The 13,578-nt window shown below is 44.7% G+C and overlaps 1 protein-coding gene across 1 annotated transcript in view; it reads right to left on the bottom strand.

Annotated features, from left to right (window-relative positions):
* The window catches only part of LOC124556419 (dynein axonemal heavy chain 5), an 876,134-nt gene that overhangs the window by 148,885 nt on the left and 713,671 nt on the right, over positions 1-13,578 (bottom strand). Inside the window, exons 66-67 of the mRNA XM_047130377.1 lie at positions 11,817-11,985; positions 10,348-10,500 (exon numbers count right to left, since the gene is read on the bottom strand). Coding sequence (XP_046986333.1) covers positions 10,348-10,500; positions 11,817-11,985 — 322 coding nt within the window. The remainder of the gene's footprint in view (positions 1-10,347; positions 10,501-11,816; positions 11,986-13,578) is intronic.

The following is a 13,578-nucleotide window of genomic DNA, read 5'->3' as shown; positions in this document are numbered from 1 at the left end:
TGTCATTGCTGTTTGTGTTAATTGTTTTGTGCTGCTGCATTGCCTCGTCCCTTAGTTTAACATCTGAGCTCAGTAGATTTAAGTTAGCTTAAGATGGGGAAGGCCATATAAGAGAACAAGTTGTGATGCATTGGAAGAAATGCATTGAGAAGCTATAAGAAAATGGTTTGGCCAAAAAAGTATTTTGAAAGAGTATATGAACAAAAAAGTAGGGTTTAGGGACAACAGGTTTAGGTAGGATTTTCTTGGAAATAAATGATGAGGTAAGATAATGGAAAATAAATAATGAGGTAAGAAATATGTGAACATATAAATACAGAAAGCATGCTTGGATAGGATTTTTTTGGTGGAAACAAATGTTGAAATATGAGGAAAGATCTATGGAATGAAGTTTTGGGTTGGACTGTAGTACCAAATGTTACACTGAAAACGAACCCTGTCTTTCCTTTTGTATTATGCCGCCATGTGTTTATGTACCCTTGTGTATTTGCCTTCTTCCTGTCTTTACGTGTTTAGCTAATAAGATTTATGTTGTAGAATTTTTAAAATACTATGTTATTTTCTTTGTAAAGATGTTTAGACATTATTTATTCTGTTCTGTTTTAATGCTCATGTGTGAAGTTGATGTTTCGAAAGTTATTCTGATCTTTTATGTATTTATTTATGTCATAATTCCTGTAACACTGATGTATATGTTTATTTCTATTCTTTTGTAAAGTCTGTGTTACTACAAATGTTATCTGTATTGTTATGTTCTGTAATGATGTATTTTGTATCTTTGTTATTGTATTCTTATGTTATAAAATTGTAATTGACACCAGTTCATCAAATTAAGTAACTTGTAAGTTACATTTCACTGCACACGTTTCTGTTGGTCATAGTATATGGACAATATGTGAGAAGTAGGGACTGATAGTGTTTGCATGTGTGTTAATAATTCAGCAAGGGAGTGGATAACAGCATTGCTGGTTCTAAGGACAATTCCAAAAACTTTGTGCGTGCACAAATGGTGGTTTATGGACTTGCTATATTCTCCGCAAGACTCTTCGATGGTGATTGTGCACCTGCACAGTCGCAACAGATGGCTGCTAGCCATCTCTACAAGGACTACAGTGGGTCTACACCTTTTATGACTCACCAATACCATTATTTCTACAAGGACTGCAGTGGGGCTGCACCTCTGGTGGCCCACCAATACCATACTCTCTACCAAGACTATAGTGGGTCTGCTCTGTAATGACCTACCTACCAATATTCTTCAAAACTTCGACTGACTCTGCTGTGGGTTTGCTCTGTTGTGGCCCATTACCTGTCTGCATGTCAAGAGTCAGCACTGTCTTTCCATTGGAAGGACAACACTACTTCTTCAAGACTGCATGGAAATCCACTACTTCCGTGTGCATTTTCTTTTACTTCTCAGACTTTGAGAAAAAAAAACCACTGCAATTTTACCGTGATGAATGATTAGGACTGTCTTTATGGACTGCGAGAAAATTTTAGCTTTTGACCAACATTGTATCAATAAGTGTGTGCATTTGATATCTTTGTTATTGTAATTACGAAAACTTTTTTCAAATCTGTATTGGCCACTGCCCAAAACAATTTGAAAATTTTTTTGTAGGGAGCATGGGGGCTATGTAAGTAGGATGTTTAGGTTTTTATATCGGTAGCGCCACGTAGCGCTCTGTATGAAAACCACTAGCTGTGCTGTGTGCAGTCTGTGGCTAGTTTGCATAGTTGTCTGCCATTGTAGTGTTGGGCAGTTGGATGTTAACAGCGCGTAGCGTTGCGCAGTTGGAGGTGAGCCGCCAGCAGTGGTGGACGTGGGGAGAGAAATGGCGGAGTTTTGAAATTTGTAAGACTGGATGGCATGAACTGCTATATATATTATGACCATTAAGGTAAATACATTATTTGTTCTCTATTAAAATCTTTCATTTGCTAACTATGCCTATCAGTAGTTAGTGCCTTCCATAGTTTAAATCTTTTATTTAGCTGGCAGTAGTGGCGCTCGCTGTATTGCAGTAGTTCGAGTAACGAAGATTTTTGTGAGGTAAGTGATTTGTGAAACGTATAGGTTAATTTAGTCAGGGCCATTCTCTTGTAGAGATTAATGAAAGTCAGATTGCGTTGCGCTAAAAAAATATTGTGTGTCAGTTTAAGCACAGTCATGTATAATTTTTCTAAGGGGACGTTTGAAGAGCACTATCGAAAGACGTAGATTTGTGTTATGCAGAAACCTTTAAATACCTGAGTGTAATGCTCGCCACCTTCGTGACATTCCAAACTGCGAGTAGCCTCTTGAAACGCCAAGCACTTCAACTACCTTAGTTACGGAAGCAACCACCATACGAACACCAACAATTTGCCTACCTTCGAACACATTGAGCGATATAATGAACACACAACTGTACAGAACACTGCTGTGCCCACGACTGACATTTGCAACGTATTGAGGACATTCCAGAATGCTATTCGTGTCCAAATACAACAGCCCAACGAGCGGACTTGGCTAGCATGTGCATTTATGTTCAAGCACGAATTTATTGCGGTGTTTCAATATTTTTGTCGAACCGCTGTAATGAGTGCCACCAGCCCTCCGTGGCCATAAATACTTTATTGACCACAGTGTGGCGCACCGGCGGAATGATGTGTATCAAAGGGAGTGGAGATCTTGGCTTAAACGCCTGGAACACAAGGATGGCACGAACCTTTACAGAAATATCCTCAACCTCGAGTTGTGATGTGTGCCGATGAGGAGAATGGCTGTTGAGGCATAACAGTCTTTAGTTGACAATATTTGTGCCACTTGCTGCTCGCCATTTGTATAAAACATACCTAAGAACTGGCCCTGTCTGGGAACATTTGTAGTTCCATAGTTGCTCGTGGAATGACAATGGATCTTACGTCAGTTACAAACACTCCTAGAGGTTCGGGTGGCCCGTTGGGCTGTATTAACACCCATACGACAAAGAGACCCTGCGTGGCCACTCCATCTGAGGAGACTGTCGACAGTGGAGAAACTATTATCCGTAACAAACCACATCATGTCGTAAATAACGTATACATTGTAATTACGCGATTAGAAGGTATGTACATTCGATAAGCTGTGATCTTTCCACATGCGTCAAAGGGAATTGCAGGATCATTAAAATGAACTAAAAAACTGAGAAACGGTGGACTTCTGATGGTGACAACAAGAGCTGCTCAAGCATACGTACTACTGGGGGTTAAATCGCTAGGAGATGATGGTTTAACTACACAGCTACACACCGCTCTCAATTACAGTAAAGGGAAATCAGATGCAGGGACATAATGCATATGGATAACAAGAAACTACAACAGGAATTGGAAGGTATTGACTGAGGTCATGAAAATTATGAACTTTGGGCCTGAAAAGATGTCAGCCTTTATTATGGCATCAAATGCACCGAAATTACGTGCGAACATTGGAACATGTTTCAACCACTGTAGGTTAAGCCCAATATACCTAACCTCAAGCGACGCTTCATATACCATCATTTTCGGCACACCACCATGGGATGCAAAGATCAGGTGACGTACAGCAGACGTGGTTTGACTGCCAAGGAAAGAAATACTCCCTGTACAGTTCCACCATTGTGAGTGAATTTCTTGCAGCAATACAAAGTACAATGTAGGCAATGTTTGGTCTTCATAGAGGATAAAAAATATCGGAAATCAATGTCACTCAAAGTCTGGTATACTGTGAGACATTTGAGGCAATACAGCCATTGGCTTTCGAAGTCCGGAATGAAGCAGCTTGCATCAAAGATAAATGTTAGCATACAGTTAATGACAGCATATAAAGTATAAAAGCATGTATCTGTAAATGTAGCTGAAAAGCTGCTCCACTGACTAAAGCAAAATGTACTCATACGTATACAGCGGAAACAAATACTGGCAACAGAATGTGTTTCTGAGAAGATTGGTGCTTCTTAATGGAAGGCAGAAAAATGTAAACTAAAAATATTCCTGGTAGAACATTCTTAACAATGTCCTAAAAAATCCAACAAGAAACTAGGAAGATTTGGCGCAAAACCGTCAGACCGTGCGATCATGTTCCTGTCTGATTAGATGATGACCATTCACACGATGATGGGTATGGTGAGTCATGGTACACGGTTCGTTTATTAAGCACAATACACTAGTTACACAGAACACAAGCACAGTACTCCAAACAAACTCCAGGTGCAGTCGACTACGAGCTGTATGTGTGAATCCGTCCGGCACAGTAAACCTCACAAAGTCCATTTCCGTCGTGGTGGTCGTCGTAGAATTAACAGCCGCTTCGCAGCGTCTGATCAGTGAGCGAGGACAACACGCTAGCGGTCCTCCGCTAGGTGTGTTGGCACCTCTGTTCTTAGCGCGAAGAAGCTGACTGGGGCCAGTGGGCCCTATGCAAACTGATCGCATGTATCGATATCCGAATCGCTGGATATAGCAGGGTACGTTGATATTTGCTTGATGGAACCAGCAAGACCCCTTAAACCTTCCCCCAACAATACAGGGAAAGAAAGAAGAAATTCCTCAGTGCTACGTGATTCCCATACTAAAGTGGAACATCAAAGAGTTCAGGAGTCATGCAGAGGAACTAAGTTCTAGTACAGGGAATACCGATGTGTATATGTCTTCAACAGACATACTTTAAAGTTATTGACACCGTTGTGCTGCGTGGTTAGAGCCTCCACAAAAAGGCCAGCTTAGTGAGGAGAGAGCTAAAGCAAGAGTGGATATTTTTTCGAAACAATGTATATCACACCTAGCATACCCCTCACTAGCAGGCTACAAGCCGTCGTTCTATCAGTGCATGTTCATTACGGGTTAACAGTATGTTCCCTCTACATATCCCCACATGAAAATCTACAATGAGAAGCTCTTACTGAAATTTTCGTATAACTTGTCCAATCATCCCTCCTATGCGTGAATTTCAGAGCACACAATGTGCTACAGGGGCTCAGCACCTGGCAATCCCGGGGTATGACCCACTGACATTCTCCTAATCTCATCACATACAAGTCCATTGAACAGGAGCACTGCTATAGGATCGTTTATTGGTAACGATCTCTCGATATGGTTTCCAGCACTCATATACACTGCTCTAAGGGAATTAGTCGATGACTTGCACGCCGCCGACCACTTTATCATTCACCTACGAGACAGAGAAATGACCGGAATAAAGCAGCCACAATGGGTGTTCGGTAAGGCAAGTACGGCGGAAGTGTATGCAAAAGAGGAGCACTACTTGTTACAAAGTTAATTAACCTTAGCACCTGATGGAAAAAAGAGTCAATGTTAATCGCAACAAGATCCTGCGTATTTTCTCCTCTGTATTACTAAGGATTACATGAGCCTGTTCAAATTTGTACTTTGAAAGCAGAGCGTGTGAGGGGCCACAGTTGTAATCTGCTGCGTCATGGGGGAATACACAGATTTTAATTGTCCAATCACCTGGTGTATTCTACAGATGCTCTAGCCCAGAAGCAGCATGTAAGTTATGGTGTTTGAGTCCCTCGATATGAAGCTATAAGAAACAGTCTGATGAGTGGGCTAAGGCTCTGAACACTACCAAATAAGAATTCAAATTTCAAAGAGGGAAGCCGAAGGCTTTTACTGAGCGAAAGAGGTAGCCGTCAAAGCCATAAGCTGCAAACAAATATTGCAATAAATATTCGACTACAATGCCACATATAATACAATCAAATACGTCATGATTATCAAAATACTTCACATAGCTTACAGTGACATATGAAAATTAACTTCCTAATTACACACTCTGCTTTACATTGCTCGCAGACCTACAATACATTAATATTTACGTAATCGGCGGGGAGCTAAGTAACCCTTTGGCGGTCGCGCGGGGTGTTCAGAACACCCCAGAGGAAGTAATGTGGGAGCCTTGAGAAAAAATAGCATACATAATGGAAGCTCGAGATCCAAGAAAACACGCAACAATATGTCTTGGGGTGTCAACAACACTTCGCGCGACTCTCTGCGTTACTGTGCGCTGAAGAAGTTTGTAGTTGTATTCCGTAACAGTTGTTTATCTGTTGTGACTCTGTGTGGTTAATTCAGCAGTGGATCCATACGGAGTAGGGCAAGAAAGAGTGCAGAAGCTTCTGCAAGAGGTATTAGACGAATGTTCTGAAGAAGAGGAAAAGGAAGAAGAGGAAACAGACAGTCGTGAAGCTCCGTCTCATCATAGCCACACGGAAACGGAGGATGGAGACAACCTGGAATCACAAGTAAGTACAGCAGATAATCAAGGCACGCGTGATTCCTTTGTTGGAAAGGATAAGGTTAGCAAATGGATGAAAAATTGCCCTAGTCTAGAGTTAGAACTCGGAGTGTAGAACTTTTAATTCACCTCCCTGGTGCGAAAGCTGTCTCAAAAGATGAAAAAACTGCTGCTGTCTCTTTCCTGATATTCACAAATTACGTAATCATTAGAACGATTACATCGCGCAATCATTTGCATATAGCACACAGCATCAAATTTCACAAGAGACCTTGATGTCAAATCAACTGATGAGGAGGAAATCAAATCCCATCTTGGACTCTTGATAGTGGCAAGGCGTTATCGAGCAGAACCCAGAAACGGAAAGAATTATGGGACAGAAACGGTTTCGAAATTTCAATATTTCATGCAAGAGTGAGTTGGCGCCGGTTTGGTTTCTTGTTCCGCTGTTTGAGTTTCGATGATATTCGAAACAGACCACAGTGTAATGAACTTGATTGCCTAACTGGATTCAGAGAAGTGTTTGAGTTATTTCTGTCAAACTGTGACAATAATTATACTGTGTCAGAATCTACGACGGCGATGAACAACTGGTTGCATGAAGTAGCAAATGCTGTTTTCCTCAGTACATACCAAGCAAGCCAGGAAAGTATGGATTAAAGATTTTCACCTTGTACGACGCAAGAACATGGTATACTTTGGGGATGGAAAACAACCAGAGGAGATGGTAAATATACTTGTACGACTTGTCGAAGGGACAGTACAAAATGTCACACTAGACAACTGGTTTTGTTCCATCTCACTGGCTGAACAACTCCTGAAGAAGAAACCGACAGCAGTACAAAATCTTAGAATGAATAAGAGAGTTTGTTTGGATGAGTGGTTGTGAATTAAGAAGCATTTTTCTCGGATTCAGACAGGATAGTACCAAGATTCGTAGGTGCCTATGTACTATTTATTCAAACTCAAGGAACACCAGATGCTGGCCAATTGCCCTGTTTTTTTTCGAATGATTGACATTGCTGGCATTAACGCCATCGTCATATATGCAAGTAACAACAATGAGAAGATTTCCCGAAGAATATTATTACATGAAGTGGAAAAAGCATTAGTATACCCATAGTGTTCAAGAGAGCAGCCACTCACTCCAAGCCTAAATATGTTAGATAGAAAGCTGCTAAAATGACTGGTATTGAAGACAGAAACAATGTAGTACCTTCTGAACGAAGGATTTACACTGAAGAGCCAAAGAAACTGGTACACCTACCTAATAATGTGTAGAGACACCACGAGCACGCAGGAGTGCCGCAGCATGACGTGGCATACACTCGACTAATGTCTGTAGTAGTGCAGAGGGGAATTGACACCATGAATCCTGCAGGGCTGTCCATAAATCTGTAAGAGTACGAGGGGGTGGAGATCTCTTCTGAACAGCACGTTGCAAGACATCCCAGGTATACTCAATAATGTTCATGTCTGGGGAGTTTGGTTGCTAGAGGAAGAATGTTCCTGGAGCCACTCTGTAGCAATTCTGGACGTGTCGGGTGTCGCATTGTCCTGCTAGAATTGCCAAGCCCATAGGAATGCACAATGGACATGAATGGATGCAGGTGACCAGACAGGATGCTTACGTATGTGTCACCTGTCAGAGTCGTATCTAGACGTATCAGGTTTCTCGAATCACTCCAACTACCCACGCCCCACACCATTACAGAACCTCCACCAGCTTGAACAGTCCCCCTCTGAAATTCAGGGTCCTTGGGTTCATGAGTTTGTCTTCATACCCGTACTCGTCCATCCAATTTGAAACGAGACTCGTCTGACCAGACAACATGGTTCCAGTCACACACAGTCCAATGTCGGTGTTCACGGGCCAAGGCGAGGTGTAAAGCTTTGTGTCGTGCAGTCATCAAGAGTACACGAGTGGACTCTTGGCTCCGAAAGCCCATATCGATGATGTTCCGTTGAATGGTTCGCACGCTGACACTTGCTGATGGTCCAGCTTTGAAATCTTGAGCAATTTGTGAAGGGTTGCACTTCAATCACGTTGAACGATTCTCTTCAGTCGTGGTTGGTCCCGTTCTTGCAGGATCTTTTTCCGCACGCAGCGACGTCGGAGATTTGATGTTTTACCGGATACCTGATATCCACGGTCACTCGTGAAATGGTCGTACAGGAAAATCCCCACTTCATCGCTATCTCAGAGATTCAGTGTCCCATCGCTCGTGCGCAGACTATAACAGCACGTTCAAACTCACTTAAATCTTGATAGCCTGCCATTATAGCAGCAGTAACCGATCTTACAACTCCGCCAGACGCTTGTTGTCTTATATACACGTTGCTGACTGCAGAGCCGAATTCTGCCTGTTTACGTATGTCTGTATTTGAATATGCATGCTTATGCCAGTTTCCTTGGCGATCAGTGTGTAAGAAATACACTACTGGCCATTAAAATTGCTACACCAAGAAGAAATGCACATGATAAACGGGTATTCATTGGACAAATATATTATACTAGAACTGACATGTGATTACACTTTCACCCAATTTGGGTGCATAGATACTGAGAATCAGTACCCAGAACAACCACCGTCAGACAGAGCTTGGATGGCGTATACAGGTACAGTTGCCCATGCAGCTTCAACACGATACCACAGTTCATCAAGAGTAGTGACTGGCGTATTGTGACGAGCCAGTTGATCGGCCACCATTGACCAGACGTTTCCAATGGCTGAGAGATCTGGAGAATGTGCTGGCCGTTGTAGCAGTATAACATTTTCTGTATCCAGAAAGGCCCGTACAGGACCTGCAACATGCGGTCGTGCATTATCCTGCTGAAATGTAGGGTTTCGCGGGGATCGAATGAAGGGTAGAGCCACGGGTCGTAACACATCTGAAATGTAACGTCCTGTGTTCAAAGTGCCGTCTATGCGAACAGGAGGTGACCGAGACGTGTTTCCGTTTGCACCCCATACCTTCACACCAGTTGATACGCCAGTATGCCGATGACGAATGCACGCTTGCAATGTGTGTTCACCGCGATGTGGCCAAATACGGATGCGACTATCAGGATGCTGTAAACAGAACCTGGATTCATCCGAAAAAGTGACGTTTTGCCATTCGTGCACCCAGGTTCATCGTTGAGTACACCATCGCAGTCGCTCCTGTCTGTGATGCAGCATCAAGGGTAACCGCAGCCATGGTCTCCGAGCTGATAGTCCATGCTGCTGCAAACGTCGTCGAACTGTTCGTGCAGATGATTGTTGCCTTGCAGACGTCGCCAACTGTTGACTCAGGGATCGAGACGTGGCTGCACGATCCATTACAGTCATGCGGATAAGATGCCTGTCATCTCGACTGCTAGTGATACGAGTTGGGATCAAGCACGGCGTTCCGTATTACCCTCCTGAACCCACCGATTCCATATTCTGCTATCAGTCATTGGATCTCGACCAACGCGAGCAGCAATGTCGCGATACGACAAACCGCAATCGCGATAGGCTACAATCCGACCTTTACCAAAGTCGGAAACGTGATGGTACGCATTTCTCCTCCTTACACGAGGCATCACAACAACGTTTCACAAGGCAACGCCGGTCAACTGCTGTTTGTGTATGAGGAATCGGTTGGAAACTTTCCTCATGTCAGCACGTTGTAGGTGTCGCCACCGGCGCCAACCTTGTGTGAATGCTCTGAAAAGCTAATCATTTGCATATCACAGCATCTTCTTACTGTCGGTGAAATTTCACGTCTGTAGCACATCATCTTCGTGGTGTAGCAATTTTAATGGCCAGTAGTGTATGTATCTTTTGTGTAATACAGATACTTCTGATGATGGTCAACGCCCGAAACTTGTCCAGTGAAATACAAGACTCCCATAAAGCAGCTTTTGTCGAACAGTTGATTAATAAGATGACATATTCACAACATTTAGTTTTAATTTATCAACTAGACAAATAATTGCAAATATCCTCGTCTTTCAAATGCCATAACGTTCACTTGGGATAGTGGATTAAAATCAGGTTCTGTGTTTTGTGCTGGATATAACAAGCCCATAGTTAGTAAAAAAAGAGCGGTAAGCAGGTACTAACGTATTTCTTTGGTCCTGGCGAGGCTGGTGATCTGCGGCGACGGGTCTGAGCCTATGGAGAGGATGCAGATGAGTGGCGTGCGCGGCTCCGACTCGGACCACGTCAGCTCCAGGTCCAGGATGCTCGCCTCCCCGTACTCCGGCCCAAGCGACTCTGGACAGTACAAAAACCATATGTCACGTCAGTGTGCCACTCTGACAAGCAAAGTCGTCGTCTAGTTTCTCTTGAGCGTGTGTCCAGCATCCCCGCAGTGTCGGCATGGTTGTTAAAGGATCTGGTCGCCGGATGTCCTCCCTGTCACCATCCCGTTACCCCCTCGGGATGGACTATGTGTATCCCAGCTGTCTGTATGTAGTGTTATTCGTGTGAAAGTGGGCGAAAGTTTTCTAAATGTTTGCGGGTTGTTTAAATTGTGCGGGCCTTGGGTATCAACCCGGCTGATGGTAAACTTATCCTCGTCTTTAATCCGCGGGGCGGATTCTATCCGGGCCCGGCATTTCTCCACGTCCCGGAAGTGGTGCTTTAACACGCACGGCTATCCAGGCGGGTGGTGATAAGCAATGCGATCCCTCAAATTTTCCATAATCTCGTAGAAACTGCTCTTTTCCGAATTACTTTACCAGCTGCATTTTAAGTAGTTTTAGATCATATCAAGTACTTCTTACTCCTCTCTGCTCCCGCCTCTCCCCGTCCCCCGCCCCTCCCACCTCTCTCTCTCTCTCTCTGTAAGTTATTCTTGAGACTCGAAACGTTGCCAACTACTCAGTGTCCCTTTTGTTTCGTGCAGACCCTGTTTCTCTTAACACGGTCTTCACTTGGCCATTACAGACTTAACAGATTTATTATGCATTACCTAAACTAATAGTCCCTTGATTTATTACCACACAATTTTTTTCGCATGAAGTAAAATGTACTAAATGTTATCTACCAAAAGTGTGTGTCAATTCATGCCAAATGGTTAAGATGTCTATGAAATGCTTGTGTTAGGTTGGTGAAATAAGTTCATAGCATTTTCCCATAAATTTAAAAAACACAACAGATACACATAACACATACTCTAGTCATCGATAACGTATGCTTGGATAGTACCATTGGTGAGAGCACTGTCCGCGAAGGGTAATGTTCTGCAACGTAGTTCCAATTCTGCCCACAGTTTTAGTCTAGCAAATAGTTTCAGAGTGGTGTACACGCCACTGCAGAGTGAGAAATTCATTCAGGACACAACTTACAGGACATGACCTTTCTCCCAAGGGTGCTAGTCACGCAAGGTATGCAGAAGAATCCCTGCGGAGTCTGAAAAGTATGTTGGAGATACGAATACGTAAGGCTGGTCGTGACACGACGTTAAGGTAACTGCCAGGGACAGACTACTGTCTGGGATTGTATACCAGTCTCGCAGATGGTTTCACTCTGTCAGGAAGTTACACACATAATTATATAAAAAGTTATATAAGATGGAAAATACTTGCCCATGACGTATTTGCGAGCCTGAGAGAGCGTGCGATCTGGGCTCCAGGAGCGTATTAGGAGGAGCTTCCGGAAGACGTCCAGACTTCGTTGGTAGCCGCAGGGTATATCTTCCTCCTCTGGCTTCTCTTTCTCGTACCATACACGCCATTCACGTTCGTTTTCTTCTATCTGCAAATAGAACAACGACTCTGTAATTTAGTACGACAAATGTCATTCTCGGACTTAGTAGCAGTATTTGGTATGTTTATTCATATTACATATGCATGGCCCAATGTGACAACATACACTCCTGGAAATTGAAATAAGAACACCGTGAATTCATTGTCCCAGGAAGGGGAAACTTTATTGACACATTCCTGGGGTCAGATACATCACATGATCACACTGACAGAACCACAGGCACATAGACACAGGCAACAGAGCATGCACAATGTCGGCACTAGTACAGTGTATATCCACCTTTCGCAGCAATGCAGGCTGCTATTCTCCCATGGAGACGATCGTAGAGATGCTGGATGTAGTCCTGTGGAATGGCTTGCCATGCCATTTCCACCTGGCGCCTCAGTTGGACCAGCGTTCGTGCTGGACGTGCAGACCGCGTGAGACGACGCTTCATCCAGTCCCAAACATGCTCAATGGGGGACAGATCCGGAGATCTTGCTGGCCAGGGCAGTTGACTTACACCTTCTAGAGTTCGTTGGGTGGCACGGGATACATGCGGACGTGCATTGTCCTGTTGGAACAGCAAGTTCCTTTGCCGGTCTAGGAATGGTAGAACGATGGGTTCGGTGACGGTTTGGATGTACCGTGCACTATTCAGTGTCCCCTCGACGATCACCAGTGGTGTACGGCCAGTGTAGGAGATCGCTCCCCACACCATGATGCCACCGAGCGAGGTGGCGCAGTGGTTAGACACTGGACTCGCATTCGGGAGGACGACGGTTCAATCCCGCGTCCGGCTATCCTGATTTAGGTTTTCCGTGATTTCCCTAAATCACTCCAGGCAAATGCCGGGATGGTTCCTCTGAAAGGGCACGGCCGACTTCCTTCGCCATCCTTCCCTAATCCGATGAGACCGATGACCACGCTGTTTGGTCTCCTTCCTCAAAACAACCAACAACAACCATGATGCCGGGTGTTGGCCCTGTGTGCCTCGGTCGTATGCAGTCCTGATTGTGGCGCTCACTTGCACGGCGCCAAACACGCATACGACCATCATTGGCACCAAGGCAGAAGCGACTCTCATCGCTGAAGACGACACGTCTCCATTCGTCCCTCCATTCACGCCTGTCGCGACACCACTGGAGGCGGGCTGCACGATGTTGGGGCGTGAGCGGAAGACGGCCTAACGGTGAGCGGGACCGTAGCCCAGCTTCATGGAGACGGTTGCGAATGGTCCTCGCCGATACCCCAGGAGCAACAGTGTCCCTAATTTGCTGGGAAGTGGCGGTGCGGTCCCCTACGGCACTGCGTAGGATCCTACGGTCTTGGCGTGCATCCGCGCGTCGCTGCGGTCCGGTCCCAGGTCGACGGGCACGTGCACCTTCCGCCGACCACTGGCGACAACATCGATGTACTGTGGAGACCTCACGCCCCACGTGTTGAGCAATTCGGCGGTACGTCCACCCGGCCTCCCGCATGCCCACTATATGCCCTCGCTCAAAGTCCGTCAACTGCACATACGGTTCACGTCCACGCTGTCGCGGCATGCTACCAGTGTTAAAGACTGCGATGGAGCTCCGTATGCCATGGCAAACTGGC

Source organism: Schistocerca americana, chromosome X (assembly GCF_021461395.2).
Source record: "Schistocerca americana isolate TAMUIC-IGC-003095 chromosome X, iqSchAmer2.1, whole genome shotgun sequence".
NCBI classification, from domain to species: Eukaryota; Metazoa; Arthropoda; class Insecta; order Orthoptera; family Acrididae; genus Schistocerca; species Schistocerca americana.
Note: the sequence above shows the minus strand (reverse complement) of the source record. Positions and strands in the feature narration are given on the sequence as shown.